Source organism: Triturus cristatus, chromosome 6 (genome assembly GCF_964204655.1).
Source record: "Triturus cristatus chromosome 6, aTriCri1.1, whole genome shotgun sequence".
Lineage (NCBI taxonomy): Eukaryota > Metazoa > Chordata > Amphibia > Caudata > Salamandridae > Triturus > Triturus cristatus.
In genome coordinates this window covers 583,776,579-583,790,490 of record NC_140589.1, presented here as the reverse complement: position 1 = coordinate 583,790,490, position 13,912 = coordinate 583,776,579, and the positions used below count along the sequence as shown (strand labels likewise).

The 13,912-nt window shown below is 42.9% G+C and overlaps 1 protein-coding gene across 3 annotated transcripts in view; it reads right to left on the bottom strand.

The window, feature by feature from the left end:
- The window catches only part of DOP1A (DOP1 leucine zipper like protein A), a 1,047,530-nt gene that overhangs the window by 928,964 nt on the left and 104,654 nt on the right, over positions 1–13,912 (bottom strand). For all 3 annotated transcript variants that reach the window (XR_014963003.1, XM_085611023.1, XM_085611022.1), the window contains exon 3: positions 10,932–11,113. Coding sequence is in view for 2 of the 3 variants with exons in the window: in XM_085611023.1 (XP_085467149.1) it covers positions 10,932–11,113 (182 nt within the window). In the remaining variant the exon portion in view is untranslated. The remainder of the gene's footprint in view (positions 1–10,931; positions 11,114–13,912) is intronic.

Genomic DNA, 13,912 nt, shown 5'->3' with positions numbered 1-13,912 from the left:
ACAATCATCCTTCTGCTCAAGTGAATTGTGGTGGATTTCTATCTGACACCTTTACAATTAAGAGAGGGACACGCCAAGGTTGTCCATTATCCCCCCTTCTGTTTCTTTTGGCTATGGAACCTTTAGCTGCTACCATCCGTCAATCTGATGAAGTTTCTGGTATTCCCCTCCCTATTGGACATTCCAAAATATACCTGTATGCTGATGATATTTTACTCACTCTTACTCGTCTTCCTCGGTCGATACCCTCTCTTCTTCAAATTATTAATGATTTCTCTTCCTTTTCAGGTTATAAGATTAATTGGGACAAAAGTGAGGCTTTACCTATTTCTAACGGTACCACAAAAGCAGCCATCTTTGGTTTTCCTTTTCATTGGCAGTCCTCACGCCTCAAATACTTGGGTGTCCTAGTTAATAAAGGGTTACAAGATATGGTTACAGATAACTTGTCTCCTCGTATCTCCCAAATGCGTCGAGATTTTGATAAATGGAAGGCTTTGGGTCTTTCTCTCTGGGGTAGGGCTCAGGCTGTTAAAATGGTTACTCTTCCGAGATTTATTTACATTCTGGGCATGCTTCCCCTACAGATTCCCTTATCCTTACTCCGGTCAGTAGACGCCCAGATTAAAACCTTCATTTGGGGTACTGCTAAGCCGCGTCTTGCCATAACCAAGTTGAAGGCTCATCAGTTATCAGGCGGCATTGGTCTTCCATCCATTGAACACTACTCTTTGGCGTTACATATTTCCCAACTCTCATACTTTTTACCTGGTATTAAAGACTTGCCACAATGGGTCCAAATAGAACGACATCTTCTATCCTCGGAATCGAATCTTACTCCTTTGTATGGTAGTGGCACTAGTCGTCTTGACCCGAAAAATCCGATACTATCTGCCATGCATAAATCCTGGCAGAGAAGCCATAGGTTGCTAGGTTCGAATCCAAGAATTCACATCAAGGCTCCCCTATGGAATAATTCGGGCATTCGTATTAATGGTCGTATGTTATCCTGGCCTGATTGGCGTGCTGCAGGTATCCTTTATCTGGATCAGCTTCGACATGATGGGGATTTTAAGCCATTCTCTCAGCTAAGGGTAGAATTTGATCTTCCCCTACATCATTCTTCTAAATACCTTCAGCTCCAGCAATGTCTGAAGACCCATATGGGATCACCGCCATGGCTACTACAAGACTCCCCTATTTTATCCTATTTGCACGTTTGGGGGAAATTTAAAGGTGTTACCTCCGGTATATACAAAATTTTATCGTCCCATCTTTTCTCTAAATCTCTTTCACACGATCTTCAGCGCAAATGGCAAGCTCGCCTCTCAATTTCCTTTTCCGACACCGAATGGGATTTGATTCTAGAGAATTTGAACAAGGGAGCTCGTGAATCAAGGCTCAAATTTTGTCTTTTCAAAATACTACACGATTGGCATTGGTCTCCTTTCAAATTGCACAAAGCTGGTCTTCTTTCCCATTCTAACTGCTGGAGATGTACCAATTCAGGTTGCGATATTACTCATATCATTTGTGAATGCCCTAGTATCCAATCTTATTGGGCTTACATTGGTACTACTTTGAATTCCACTATGCCCCTAAAATTGCCACTTACACCAACTAACATTCTCCTGCATGACTTACGCCACTCCCCAAAGCTCTCGAAACCACAACTTCGTCTTTTTCATACCTCACTCGCTACTGCTAAAATATGTATCCTGCGTCATTGGAAATCATCTTTGCCTCCCTCTCAGGAAGATTGGTTGGTTGCGATGATTCAGACTGCCTCACATGAACGCACTATCTATAACCTTCAGGATCAAGCTGACACCTTTCTCCGAATTTGGTCTCCATTTCTTAAATCAAATACAGCTAGTTCCCCTGCTTCTACTTCTACCCAAACACATTAATCAGCTTTTACCCTCTCTTGTCCTTTGTTTGTTTCTTTTCTTTTCTTTGTCTTCTGTATCCTCTGCTTTATTCGTTGTAGTGTTCTTCTGTCTTTATCTAATTACTTTCTCTTTGTTCTATCTATCTATATTTCCCGCATTTCTATTGTCTAAGCTTTTTCCCTTTTCCTCTCCTTATAGATTATGTCTTTATAATGTATCATCCTATGCCTTGACATCATTATTACTTCAATTAGTATTTATCTATTTAAATGCATATTTATATCTTATTTATATCATATTTATTCATATGTATCTTTCAGCGTTGGTTCTTTCAACATGGATCTATTTTCTCTTCATTTTCAGTTGTCTATGCTTTGATGTATTTGTTTTATAAAAATTCAATAAAAAATTTCAACACAAAAAAAAGAGAAGATTGCAGACAGGGGGTGGGAGAGCTAAATATACAAATTAGCGAGAGCAAGGAGATTTCATCAATACCGTACACTATCACTGTGTTTTGGAATCAGAAATACTGAAGTGTTTATTGCTGAATGTATTCAGATATGAAAGACCCTTTCCAACGATTCATATACAGTTTCTCAGTCTCTTCAGGAAAACACAATAGTGCATTATTTTTAAGGCCACACAGAGACCCCCGGGGGACCAAAACTGACAGCTGGCCTACTTTCAGAGATTTATCTATGGGCATAAGGGCAATCTCTATCCCACCGGTGACTTGGGAAGAACTAGACACATTGAGGCCTACACAAAGTGGTTTTATTGCTTGTGAGCGCCTACCAATTCCATCACTTTGTTCATGCAAATGAAGTTGGATGTTAAATGAATGGTAAAAGGTCAATTAGGGTGCAGGTTCACCATTTTGTTTTGTGTCTTAAGGAGTGTGGCAATGACTGCATCTTTTATTAGTTTAGGCAAAAAACCCTAAAAGGCCTGTTGATAAAGGAGGTGAGGTAAGGAACTGTGACTGAATAACTTTTAGAGAAGACCTCCACTGGTCTTCACTTAGGAAGATAGCAATCTCTTTTTCTCAGGCTGCCTGAAAGCTTCCTTCTTTGGTGTTACTATATTGTGTAAGCAGGATGCTGTATGTACGAGCGATTGAGTGAGCCTCATCACCTTAGTCTTGGAGGAGATACTAAACTGAGCCAATGCTCTTGTTGCTTCTGCCTTGATCGGAGGGTAGAGAACCCAGAGTCTCACATGAATCTACCTAAATCTATCTTTAAGCCAAAGTTTATTTCATGTACTTTACTTTAAAATAGCCGCTGCAAGGCCTCCTAGAAACCCCCGAAAGTGTCCTGGTCCTTGTGGTCATTTCTGGACCCCTCAATTTAAATACAGCAGACCTCCATCCATCCATCCATCCATCAGGAAGCATAGCCTACTCTTGACTTCGGACAAAAACTAAACAGACTATACAGTCTGTTACAGAATTGAGGGGGTACCCTGCCTGCAGCAATAAACTATATACCCTTATCCACTGATACGGGATAACTATCTCACTTGCTAGGTGCTATAATACCCCCAACTTAATTATGACCACATCCATCGCCAGGGTTTACAACAAGGCATCGCTGGATGTACAACTAGCAAACAGCCACTTCATATAACCAAGATTAAAGTTTCTATAGCCATATAGAAGTATATAGCCAAGATTAAAGACTCTAACCTTTGACCTGTCAAAATCCCAGAACTACACTCTTCATCAGCTTAACTGATCTCAGAATACAGGACACAGGACTTTAAGGAAGCCAGGGGCAGTCCTAAAGACACCAAATCAGTACAGAAAAGATCTAAACAGGTCACCCATCCCTGACTTCCCAATTAAAACGAAAGCAGACAAGAACACCTTTCTGGACCTAATTGTGCAAAAGCTCAATGCACTGCACATCCTTGCCCAGTCCATGAAAGCCACCTCACAGTCTATGCAGAATGATCTCTCTTCCATAAAACAAGATTCCCCATATCATGAACTTAAACTTCACAAAGGACTTTGAAATAACATCGGCTCACAGAGTTCCCACTTTCAAACCGAAAAACATAATTCCCCCCAGGGCTCTAATCTTTAGACTTCTTCGATATTCGCATACCGAAACAATCCTCAAACAGATAAAAACGTTACAGAGTATCACCTAGCAAGGCACTTCCGCTGGAATCTCCCAGGACTACTCCAAAGACACTGTCAGAAGAAGGAAAGTGTTTCTAGCCCAGCGAAAAACTCTTACAAACCTTGCCGAACAATTCTCCTTCATAGGACCAGCTGGACTTAAGACCATTCACAACGGAAAAGTGACCATCTTTGAAGACCCTATCAATCTAGACTCATTCATTGCCGAGATCCAGGACTTGCACATGAACACTTAGCGATATCATCACAGCTAGCTCTGCGCTTGTATGCTTGACTAACTACTATTCCCTCCTTTCCTCAAGACAAATCCTGCTAACACCTGTCACATTCTATAGTTTCGTCTTTGGGTCTTAGCTCCCGGAGGCCCTTAAGACATGCCGTAACCATCTTAATCACTACATAACGGCCACCTTTAACATTTCCCAGTCATCTATTACCTCTAAGCTGTCCATCTGAATGGCAGATTTGCATTTCCGGAATGCTCTAACAAACCTTGATAGGATCTGAAGCCTATCCACCTAGATTTCCAGCTACTATTTAATTACTAACCAGTTCACCACAGTTTACAAACTATGATGATTAGTGAAATGTAACCCCCCCCCCACATAGGATGTGTATCGACTCATGCCCTGACTACTAACAAATTATTCCCCTAATAACACATCCTGCATGGGCTGCCGAGGCTCTACCCTCTGAGTCTACTGTTACTCGGTGTTCGCAACCTACACCACTTAATTGTGTGTCATTTACTATGCTGTTAAATTTAATCTAGTGGCCCCTTGGAAAGTCTCATATGCATTAAGATGACTTACCTGATGCCAGATAAGCTACAGTTTTTTTAAATTGTATTATGCATATCTTTCTCATAGGCTAAGTTTGGTGCCCCTGTCATTCTCTTATAGACCACTCTAAGGGCTTAGTCCCCAGACTCATGGTCCTAGTCTCGACCCTTGTGCCCTCCACTGCTTTCCTCCATATGAGACTTACCTTGTACCCTTCCATGGTACACTGGTTTTTCCTCTCCTCCGAAATATTATTTCCCATTCTAATGTTCTATTTAGCTCTCTTCTCCCTCTTAGCTTCCCTCTTCATTTGTCTTTTTCTTCCTGCCCTCGCTCTCCTCACCGGTCACTACCTTTCCCCTTCCTCCCCCACGCGACCATCTCTGCCCTAACCCTACCCAACCCATTCCTCTCTTCTTACCCAATGTCATCACCTGTAACGCAACTCGCCTAGCTCCAAAGACTTTATAGGGAAACTATATACAAACTCTACTATTCGCAAATATGCATAACATAAAAATGTATTCCCTTAATGCTAAGGGACTGAATCACCCAACTAAAAGACAGAAAATTCTAGACTACGCCCATAAACTCAAAGTAGACCTAATACAAGAGACAAAGGTTGCCCAAAAAGAAGCCGCCCTTCTGAAGAAAAAGTGGGTCAGCGACCGGTCATGCGCCCCAGCCATCCATAACAAAAAATGGGCTTATTACCCTTATCGCCAACTCCTCTGACCTTAGAATGACATCTTTGGAAGCAGAACCTGAAAGCAGATGGCTCATCACCAAACTGCAAAAAGATAACACAGAAATTATTGTTGTGAACATTTACGCTTCCAATAGTGACCATCCTACATTTTGGTCACAACTAAATAAACAAGCATTTGCAATGCATTTGGTCTCGCCTTTGGGACCTTATATGTATTTAGTTATGCAGCACATTAGCCTGGGTGCTGAAACATCTACTGTTTTTTAACATGGAGGGAAAGTAGGCACCAAACTGCATGACACGCCAAGTATGGAAACACATGGAGAGAAATATTGCCTTTCAGCTGGAAATGGTATAGTCCAAACCTCTGTTTTAAATATAAAAGCAGGCCTGCGGTGGTCATATCACTGAAAATACAAGATTTGACAAATATATTATTGTCTACGGGTGCTTGTGAAAGACAATTTCTATGGACTGGAATCTAGAGAATGCTGAAATGATTCTGGTATTTTACTGACCTCTGCTGGTCGTTTTCTATCAAGAAAGTTAAATAGAGGCAGTTGCCAGAAAAATATTTTTTAAAGTCCCTCAGCAGAAATCAATTCTGGTATTTTACTGACCTCTGCTGGTAGTGTTCTATAAAGACAGTTAAATAGAGGCAGTTGAACAGAAAAACAGTTCATAAGCGGAAGCAGACAAGTCCTAGGGGTAATCTCCAGAGCCCACTAAGTACATACACATACAAGTATATACTAAAGTATATACACTAAAGTATATACAAGGTCTCGCATGCCTGACCTAAAAACTGTCTCTTCTGCTCCCTGAAAGCCGGATTATCATGGGTGGGGACTTCAAACTTCCTAGGGATGGTGTCTTACATAGGAACTTCCCTGCTCTTTCAGATCTAACAAATCTGAAAAACAATTGCTAAGCCTATGTAATGAACACAAACATAGATGTTTGGAGACTGTTTAACCCTACTGGCAGGGACTTCACTTTCTTTACAAACCCCACAACTCCCTTTCCCCACATACATTATATACTGGTTCACAAGAGTCATATCCCAATAACCTCTGATTCTATCATCAAACCAACAGACATAGATCCAACAGACACTTGGGTCCTAACCCTCACATAGTGTGGGATGCCCGCTAATCCATTAACCACTATAATCCACTATCCATGGCCACATGATTAAATTTATGTCATAGAAGAACAAACAAGATAGCCCATCTCTAGATACCTTAGAAAAACAAATTAAATCCTTAGAAAATAGCCTTAAACAATCCCGAGGCAAATCACTGATAGACAAATTAACAAAATTAAAATGAATACAACAAAATTCTAAGCAACATAGTACACTGAATTGTCCAAACACACAAAGGTATCTTTTTCAGTGGTAGAAATAAATCCCAAAAAATATTAGCCTCTTATCTAAAACAAACTCCCCGTAAACCCAGGATAACCTCCATCACCACCAAACACAGTACACACTCAACTAAAGAAAAGGATATCCTCTCCACCTTTGAAAACGTTTATTGCAACCTTTACACTAAAAGCATTGATGCTCCCTATGAAACATGCCTGAAATATCTTGAGTTGATCCCCACCACCAAACAGATAATGAAAAACATCAATACTCACAAAACCTATTGAGAGACACGAAATTACAAAAGCACTCAAACTAGTTAAAGCGAGGAAAGCACCACGCCCAGGCGGCTTCCCCGGCTCCTTTTACCGAACTTGGAGACCTCCCTTAAACCCTTCTAGAAGATTTGATATGTGCATTAAAGTTTTACATGTCCTGGTAGTGAAAAACTGCTACATTCCTTTTTCACTACAGCAAGGTAGGTTAGCACCTGGAGCTGCATTGCAACACTTTACAAGTATAACTTCCAACTGAGAGCGGATAGAAAATTGAAGTTTGGTGTGTCTGGACTCACAATATAAAAACATATCTTTTAGTGACGTTGCTTTTTAAATTGCAGGTCTACAAATGCCACTTTTAGAAAGTTGGCATTTTCTTACTTTAACCATTCTGTGCATCTGCCTGTCCCTAGAATACATTTCTGGTTGGATAACAGCTGGGCTTTGTGAATTCACTCTAGACAGTCACCCATAGAGGGAGTTGAGATGTGCCCTGCATATCCTGATGGGCCATCACAAGGCTGATGTGTTTTCCTGAGCTAAAGTGGTGGGAGGAGTTGACACTTGCAGCTGAATAAGGCAGGGTCTGTCCCCTCACAAAGAACTGCATACCCCCCTGTAGTGAGTCTGGAGCCAGGGCCAGGAAGGGCAGGGTCTTGCGCACTACAAAGACCTTGCTTTGAAGTCTCCCTACTTCAAAGGCCAACATTGGTTTAAGTAATGGACCTCTGACACTATATACTGAGAACACTTGTGGATTTAGGTCATTCTGCCAGGAAGAAGAGCTGTTGTGCTGCCAGGAGGGCCTGCCACTTTGCTGCTTGATTTGCTATGTTCGCCTGCTGCTTCTTGCCTGGGGGTGAGAGGACTGGACTTTACTCTCTGCATCTAGCTTTCTAATGTTCTCCAAGGGCTTGACTGAGCTTGCCTCCTGTTTCTGAAGTCTCAGGCACATCAAACATTTAATCTGCATCTTGCTACCAGCACCTGAGCTCCTCTACTGTAAATCCTGCTCTGCCAAGTGGTTCCAAATCCAGTCCTGGGCCCTTGGAGGTGAATTTGGCGCTGCAACCAAGAAATCGACGCATTGACTCCAAGTGCCAATTCGGAAATGGCACATTGCAGCTGTCTGCACCGAAGACGTGGTCCTCGCTCCCTGAGTGCGTGCTACATCAACTGCGACTTACAACGCAGCCCGACTTTGCCAGAGCACCTCTGAAGAACTGCCACCGTGTGAGTCTCGAGTACCGCTTCATCCAAGTCTGTGACGCACCACTCCGACTGACAAAGCCCCAGCCCAGCGGTTCAACTTCGTCGTCATAGAATCAACGCATCGTGCTGTTGACATCAATGCATCATCAACGCTGCGTAGTCTTCAGGAACCGAGGCCTTGCACCAGCAACTGATGCCTCACCTCTTCTGCGCAACACATCACACCTGGGCATTAAAGTTTCAAAGTCCTTGCACTGGCTTCACAAACCGATGCATCACCTGCAACGCCTCACCTCCTCTGCGTCATGCATCGTCTTCGATTTTCGACGCATCCAAAGTACTGTAAGGGGCTCTGCATGACTCCTGTATCCGGCCCGTGCTACATTGTGTTCGGACTTAACTTCTGGATTTGTCTCGGGCAAGCGTGGCCAGATAGCCCCAGTTGGGGCTATTGACTTCTAAGCACCGCATTTTGATTTAATCTTTAAAAATGTGTATCTTGACTTGTGTATTTTTTTCGTTTTGGTCTCGTTTTACTCAGATAAATATTGGCTATTCTTCTGAACTGGTGTGGAGTACTTTTCTGGTGTTTTCATTGTATTACTGTATGCATAAATACTTTACACACTGCCTCTTTAGTTTAGCCTTACTGTTCTGTGTCATGGTACTAGAGGGTGAGTTAGTGTGCACTACAGGGTGCATACCTCTGCCAACTAGAGACCCAATTTGTAACATTTGGTCTAGAAGACAGACTTCTACCAATTTCTCAAAATAAAAGCCACCATTTCCAGACATAAATCTCCAAGCTCTCCCGACCTCCCTAACACTATGAAAGCCATTACAAAAAGGGGGCCACATAGCATCCAAACTCTATTCTATCCTCACACCCACAACATCCCCCAACGAAACTGATACAAAATAAATGGGAATTGCTCCTAGAAGACTCAGACTACTAACATATTATGGGCCTTATGTAGGTGGGCTTGCATTTACCACTTCATAAATACCGAATCATACCGATTCGGTATTTATGAAGTGGTAAATGCAATGTAGGTAATGAGTCGGTAAATATTACCGATTCGGAAAAATTCGGTAATTACCGAATCGGTATTTACCGATTCGGTAATGAGGCATACCTTCCCATTGATGGGAAGGTATGCCTCATTACCGAATCGGTAAATACCGATTCGGTAATGGGGGAGCACATGCAAGGGTGGCAGGGTGTCACATTGACACCCTGTTGCACCCCTGATTCGGCCATGTGTGCACATGTGGCGCACATACATGCCCTAAGGGCATGTATGTCTGCCACATTGCACACTTAAACGTGCACAAAAATGCTTTTTGTCACCTATTCGTCATTTCCCACCAACCTTTAGTTGGTGGTAAATAACGAATCCCCACACCCACCACACACTCCCCCTACATCTCATTTCATGATTCGGTATTTACCGAATCGGTAAATTTACCGAATCGGTAATATTACCGAATCGGTAATTTTACCGATTCGGTAAATACCGAATCATGAAATTCTCCCCCTACATCTCAAAAGCCAAAATACCAGTCGGTAACGGTATAATTACAGAAAATCGGCCGTTACCAACCGGTATTTGGCTTCCTACATGAGGCCCTATGTCACTAAACTGGCCATCCATTTGGGCCACCCTAACCTCCAACAAGATCCCTCACTCTTTAGCTCAGTGTAGGCTGTGGACTGTGTTGATGACCAACTTGACCTCAGCAACACTTTTTAAGTTAGGACTCTGGGATTCAGAAACCTACTGGAACTGCAAGAAAGAGATAGGTGATCTGCACCATACGATGCTTATCTGTACTTTCTGTAAAATGTTTTGGTCAGAACTCGGTGAAACAATCTCGCAAATTCCGCAGATAAACTGGAGCACCAACATTGCATACATTGCTCTTGGCTCAATCCCCTCTGAAATGCACACTAGTCTGGACAGGGAAGATTGTGTTCTATGCAACATCCTAATCTCAACAGGTCTTAAGGCCATCCTATCTGAATGGAAAGACATCTCCAAACCCTGTCCACGCCTGTTGGGAATGGATCCAGTTTATCAGAGGAGATGACCACTCCCATAACCATTACCTAAAAACCACATAAAAAAGAAACAAAGAATTGTGTCCAATTTGGACACATTCATCGCCAAAACAATCCCAACTTGGATGCCACCATCACCCCCCCACCTCACCCCGTCTTGCCCCCAACCCAATTGTCTCTCCCTGCTCACACATCCTCCCCATCCCCCCACCTCACCCCTCCTTTAATCCTTCCCACTATCTCTAATTCTTCGACTCACCTCTTACTTCTTGATCCTACTGGCTGTCTTACTGTCTTCGTCCTGTCTCTCCTCTCATCACTCCTGCCCTCTTTATGCCCCACAACGCATCTTAAATCCACTATGCGCCCATCCATCTCTTCTCAGTACTCTGCCTATTACTTTTTTCTTGTTAAATTGAATAAAAATGATTTTTAAACTAATAATACTAATAATTGGTAATGAACCGATTTGTGTTACCTGTACAGGAAAAGATCTTTGGCTAGTCGCTTTGGTCCAATGATTTTGAAGATGATCTCGTACGTCTCGAGTGCTTTTCGATGCACTCCACCAGGCAATGCAGGATGAAGGCATTGTGCCAGCCGCTTCCCAATGGTCAATTTCTTTGGAACTATTTGATACTTTGCATTGTTTTGTAAAACCTGCCAGACATAAAAAACACTGCTCAAAAAAATAGAAGTTGCTAGCAACTAAGTCTGCATTTTGTAATGATGCCTCTAAAAGTGTTCTAAATACTCTATGTGCTTTGCATGAACATTCAAGCATTTTGCTATTTATGTACATCAATATTCCTATCCACCGATGACAGGGGCCTATATACCTGTCCTTATCTGCTTCATAAATACACATCAGTTTCCTCCTGTACAATAAACACCAATACAACAAGTGGGACCCTATATTAGTAAGATTTAATAGTGTATGAGTAAAGATATACATTTTCCTAAAAATGCACCTTTTAATTGTGCAACTAGCATGTGAAGTTGCAGTCCCTTTTGCACTTTTAAAAGCAAAAGGAAGGTCAACTTGATGTCTTTTGCGTGTGCTTTGCTGGACTGTTGGAAGCATATGGACTCGCATCTTTGTTGCTAAAAAGCTGGATAACTAAACAAACAAGTTACTTACCTTCGGTAAAGCCTTATCTGGTAGAGACTATCTAGCCATAGAGTCCTCTCCTTAGCATATTCCCCAGGCATCAGACTGGATCTGGAAATTTTTTAGTAGTGCCCCTGCACGCCGGTAGGTGGTATCGTTCGGCTCCGCATCAGCATCATCTGCACTGAATGTGGCATGCCAAATGCCTGTATAGGCGCCACCCTATGGTGCGGACATCAGTTTATTTTTGCGACTTTCCACATCAGAAGCTCAGAGCCACGGAGAATGCTGACACACTTGTGTGTATTGCTAAGGCCATCAGAATGGCGACTTAAAAATCAGTTTGCAGAGCAGGGAAGATTGGAGGGTTGGGAAGCAATCTGCGGCTAGATTGAGTCTACCAGATAAGACGTCAACAAAGGTACAAAATTTGTTCAACAGAAAGAGACTTCTAGCCACAGATTCCTTACCTTAGAATAGATACACGGGCAATACCTCTCTGGAGATGGGTTTGCGATACAGATTAAACAAAAAAGTCTTGCAGGATCAAATGAGCAAAGTGCCCATCATGATGGACCCTGACCATCCACTTTAAACAAACAAGCATTGGCATAGCCAATAGGTCTCGCCTTTGGGGCCTTATAAGTGTTTAGCCAGAGCTATTGACTTTGCCAATGTCTTCAAGCTGTGCTGTAGAGAAGTGGTAGTTTGCTAAAGCTTTTTTTGAGGGGGTATAAACAATCGGAGGGTGAAGGTTGGGAACTAGTATCTGTATTATAACACTAGCAGCGGCCAAACGCTAGGGGAGAATCAACAGATGACAGATTCCGAGAGCAGGCTGAGGTGGTGCTGAGTGATGCTGAGGTGGTAGTGGTGGTGACTGGTGTGGAGACGATGCTGAGGTGATGCTGAATGATACTCCGGTCTTGCTGAGTGATGATGATGTGGTGGTGTACTAGTACAAAGGCGATGCGGAGTGATACTGATGTGGTGCTGAGTGATACTGATGTGGTGCTGAGTGATACTGATGTGGTGCTGAGTGATACTGATGTGGTGCTGAGTGATACTGATGTGGTGCTGAGTGATACTGATGTGGTTCTGAGTGATACTGATGTGGTGCTGAGTGATACTGATGTGGTGCTGAGTGATACTGATGTGGTGCTGAGTGATACTGCTGTGTTGGCCCCGAGTGATGCTGTGTTGGCCCCGAGTGATGCTGTGTTGGCCCCGAGTGATGCTGTGTTGGCCCCGAGTGATGCTGTGTTGGCCCCGAGTGATGCTGTGTTGGCCCCGAGTGATGCTGTGTTGGCCCCGAGTGATGCTGTGTTGGCCCTGAGTGATGCTGTGTTGGCCCCGAGTGACGCTTTGGTGGCCCCGAGTGACGCTTTGGTGGTGCTGAGTGATGCTGCCGTGACACAGTGTCTTTGCTAGTTACAGTGGTAAAGAACTCCCTCCAAATGTGCATGAGTGAATAACTAATGCTGATATTTTGAAGCACACAGCTAATGTTACCTTGCTCTGTGGGATGATAAAAATTAAAAAGAATTAACAGAGTGAATGGTTGATTAAAAAAAATAAGAGAGCTGTGCACGAGTGAATAACTTATGCTGATATTTTAAAGCAATGCATCTGGCTGCCTGGCCCAGGTTTATGGTGAGACAGCCAAGCACTGGCAGGGCAGTAATGTGCACTTGCTGACGTATCAAATCTCGTTAGCCAGGTGATGTCATGATGCAGGGCTTACCTCTTTACAACCCGTGTTTCCCATCAGGAGAACTTGATCCCTTGTGTTGTGCAGCATTGATGAAACTTAAACCTGGTCGGGCGCTGCAATTTGATGTCTTGCATGCTATAAACCATGTCACGCATGGGCAGCCACTCCACACTCGTTAAACTAGAGCAACACATTAGACTCCACCTCCCACCCAACTCTACCCCAGTCTATCTTCACTTTCTTCTGTAACTGCGATTGTCTTTGGGTGCTACACCCGATTGGTAATGATAAGTGATTTTATAAAAGGAAGGCTTAAATCAGAGGCCCAGGGAGCCTGATGGTGTGAGTGTGTACTTATTGTTTGCCACTTGAGAAAAAGCTACTTTGATGACTGGGTATACCAACAGCGCTGTCCCAGGGAAGACTTTCTCCAGCAGTAATGTATTGCAAAAGATGTTCTGTCCGTGAATTTCATCTGCTTCGCAAAGAATCAATGGCATTGTTGTTAGAAAGTGCTTTTGGACTCTTGGTGCTTGCTGCTATGTTGCTATTTAGTTCCCAAATTGCATGCCTTTAAATAATAACAGTAAAGCCAGATTTCGAATTTATTAAAAAATGTAAGCCTCAAAAATCC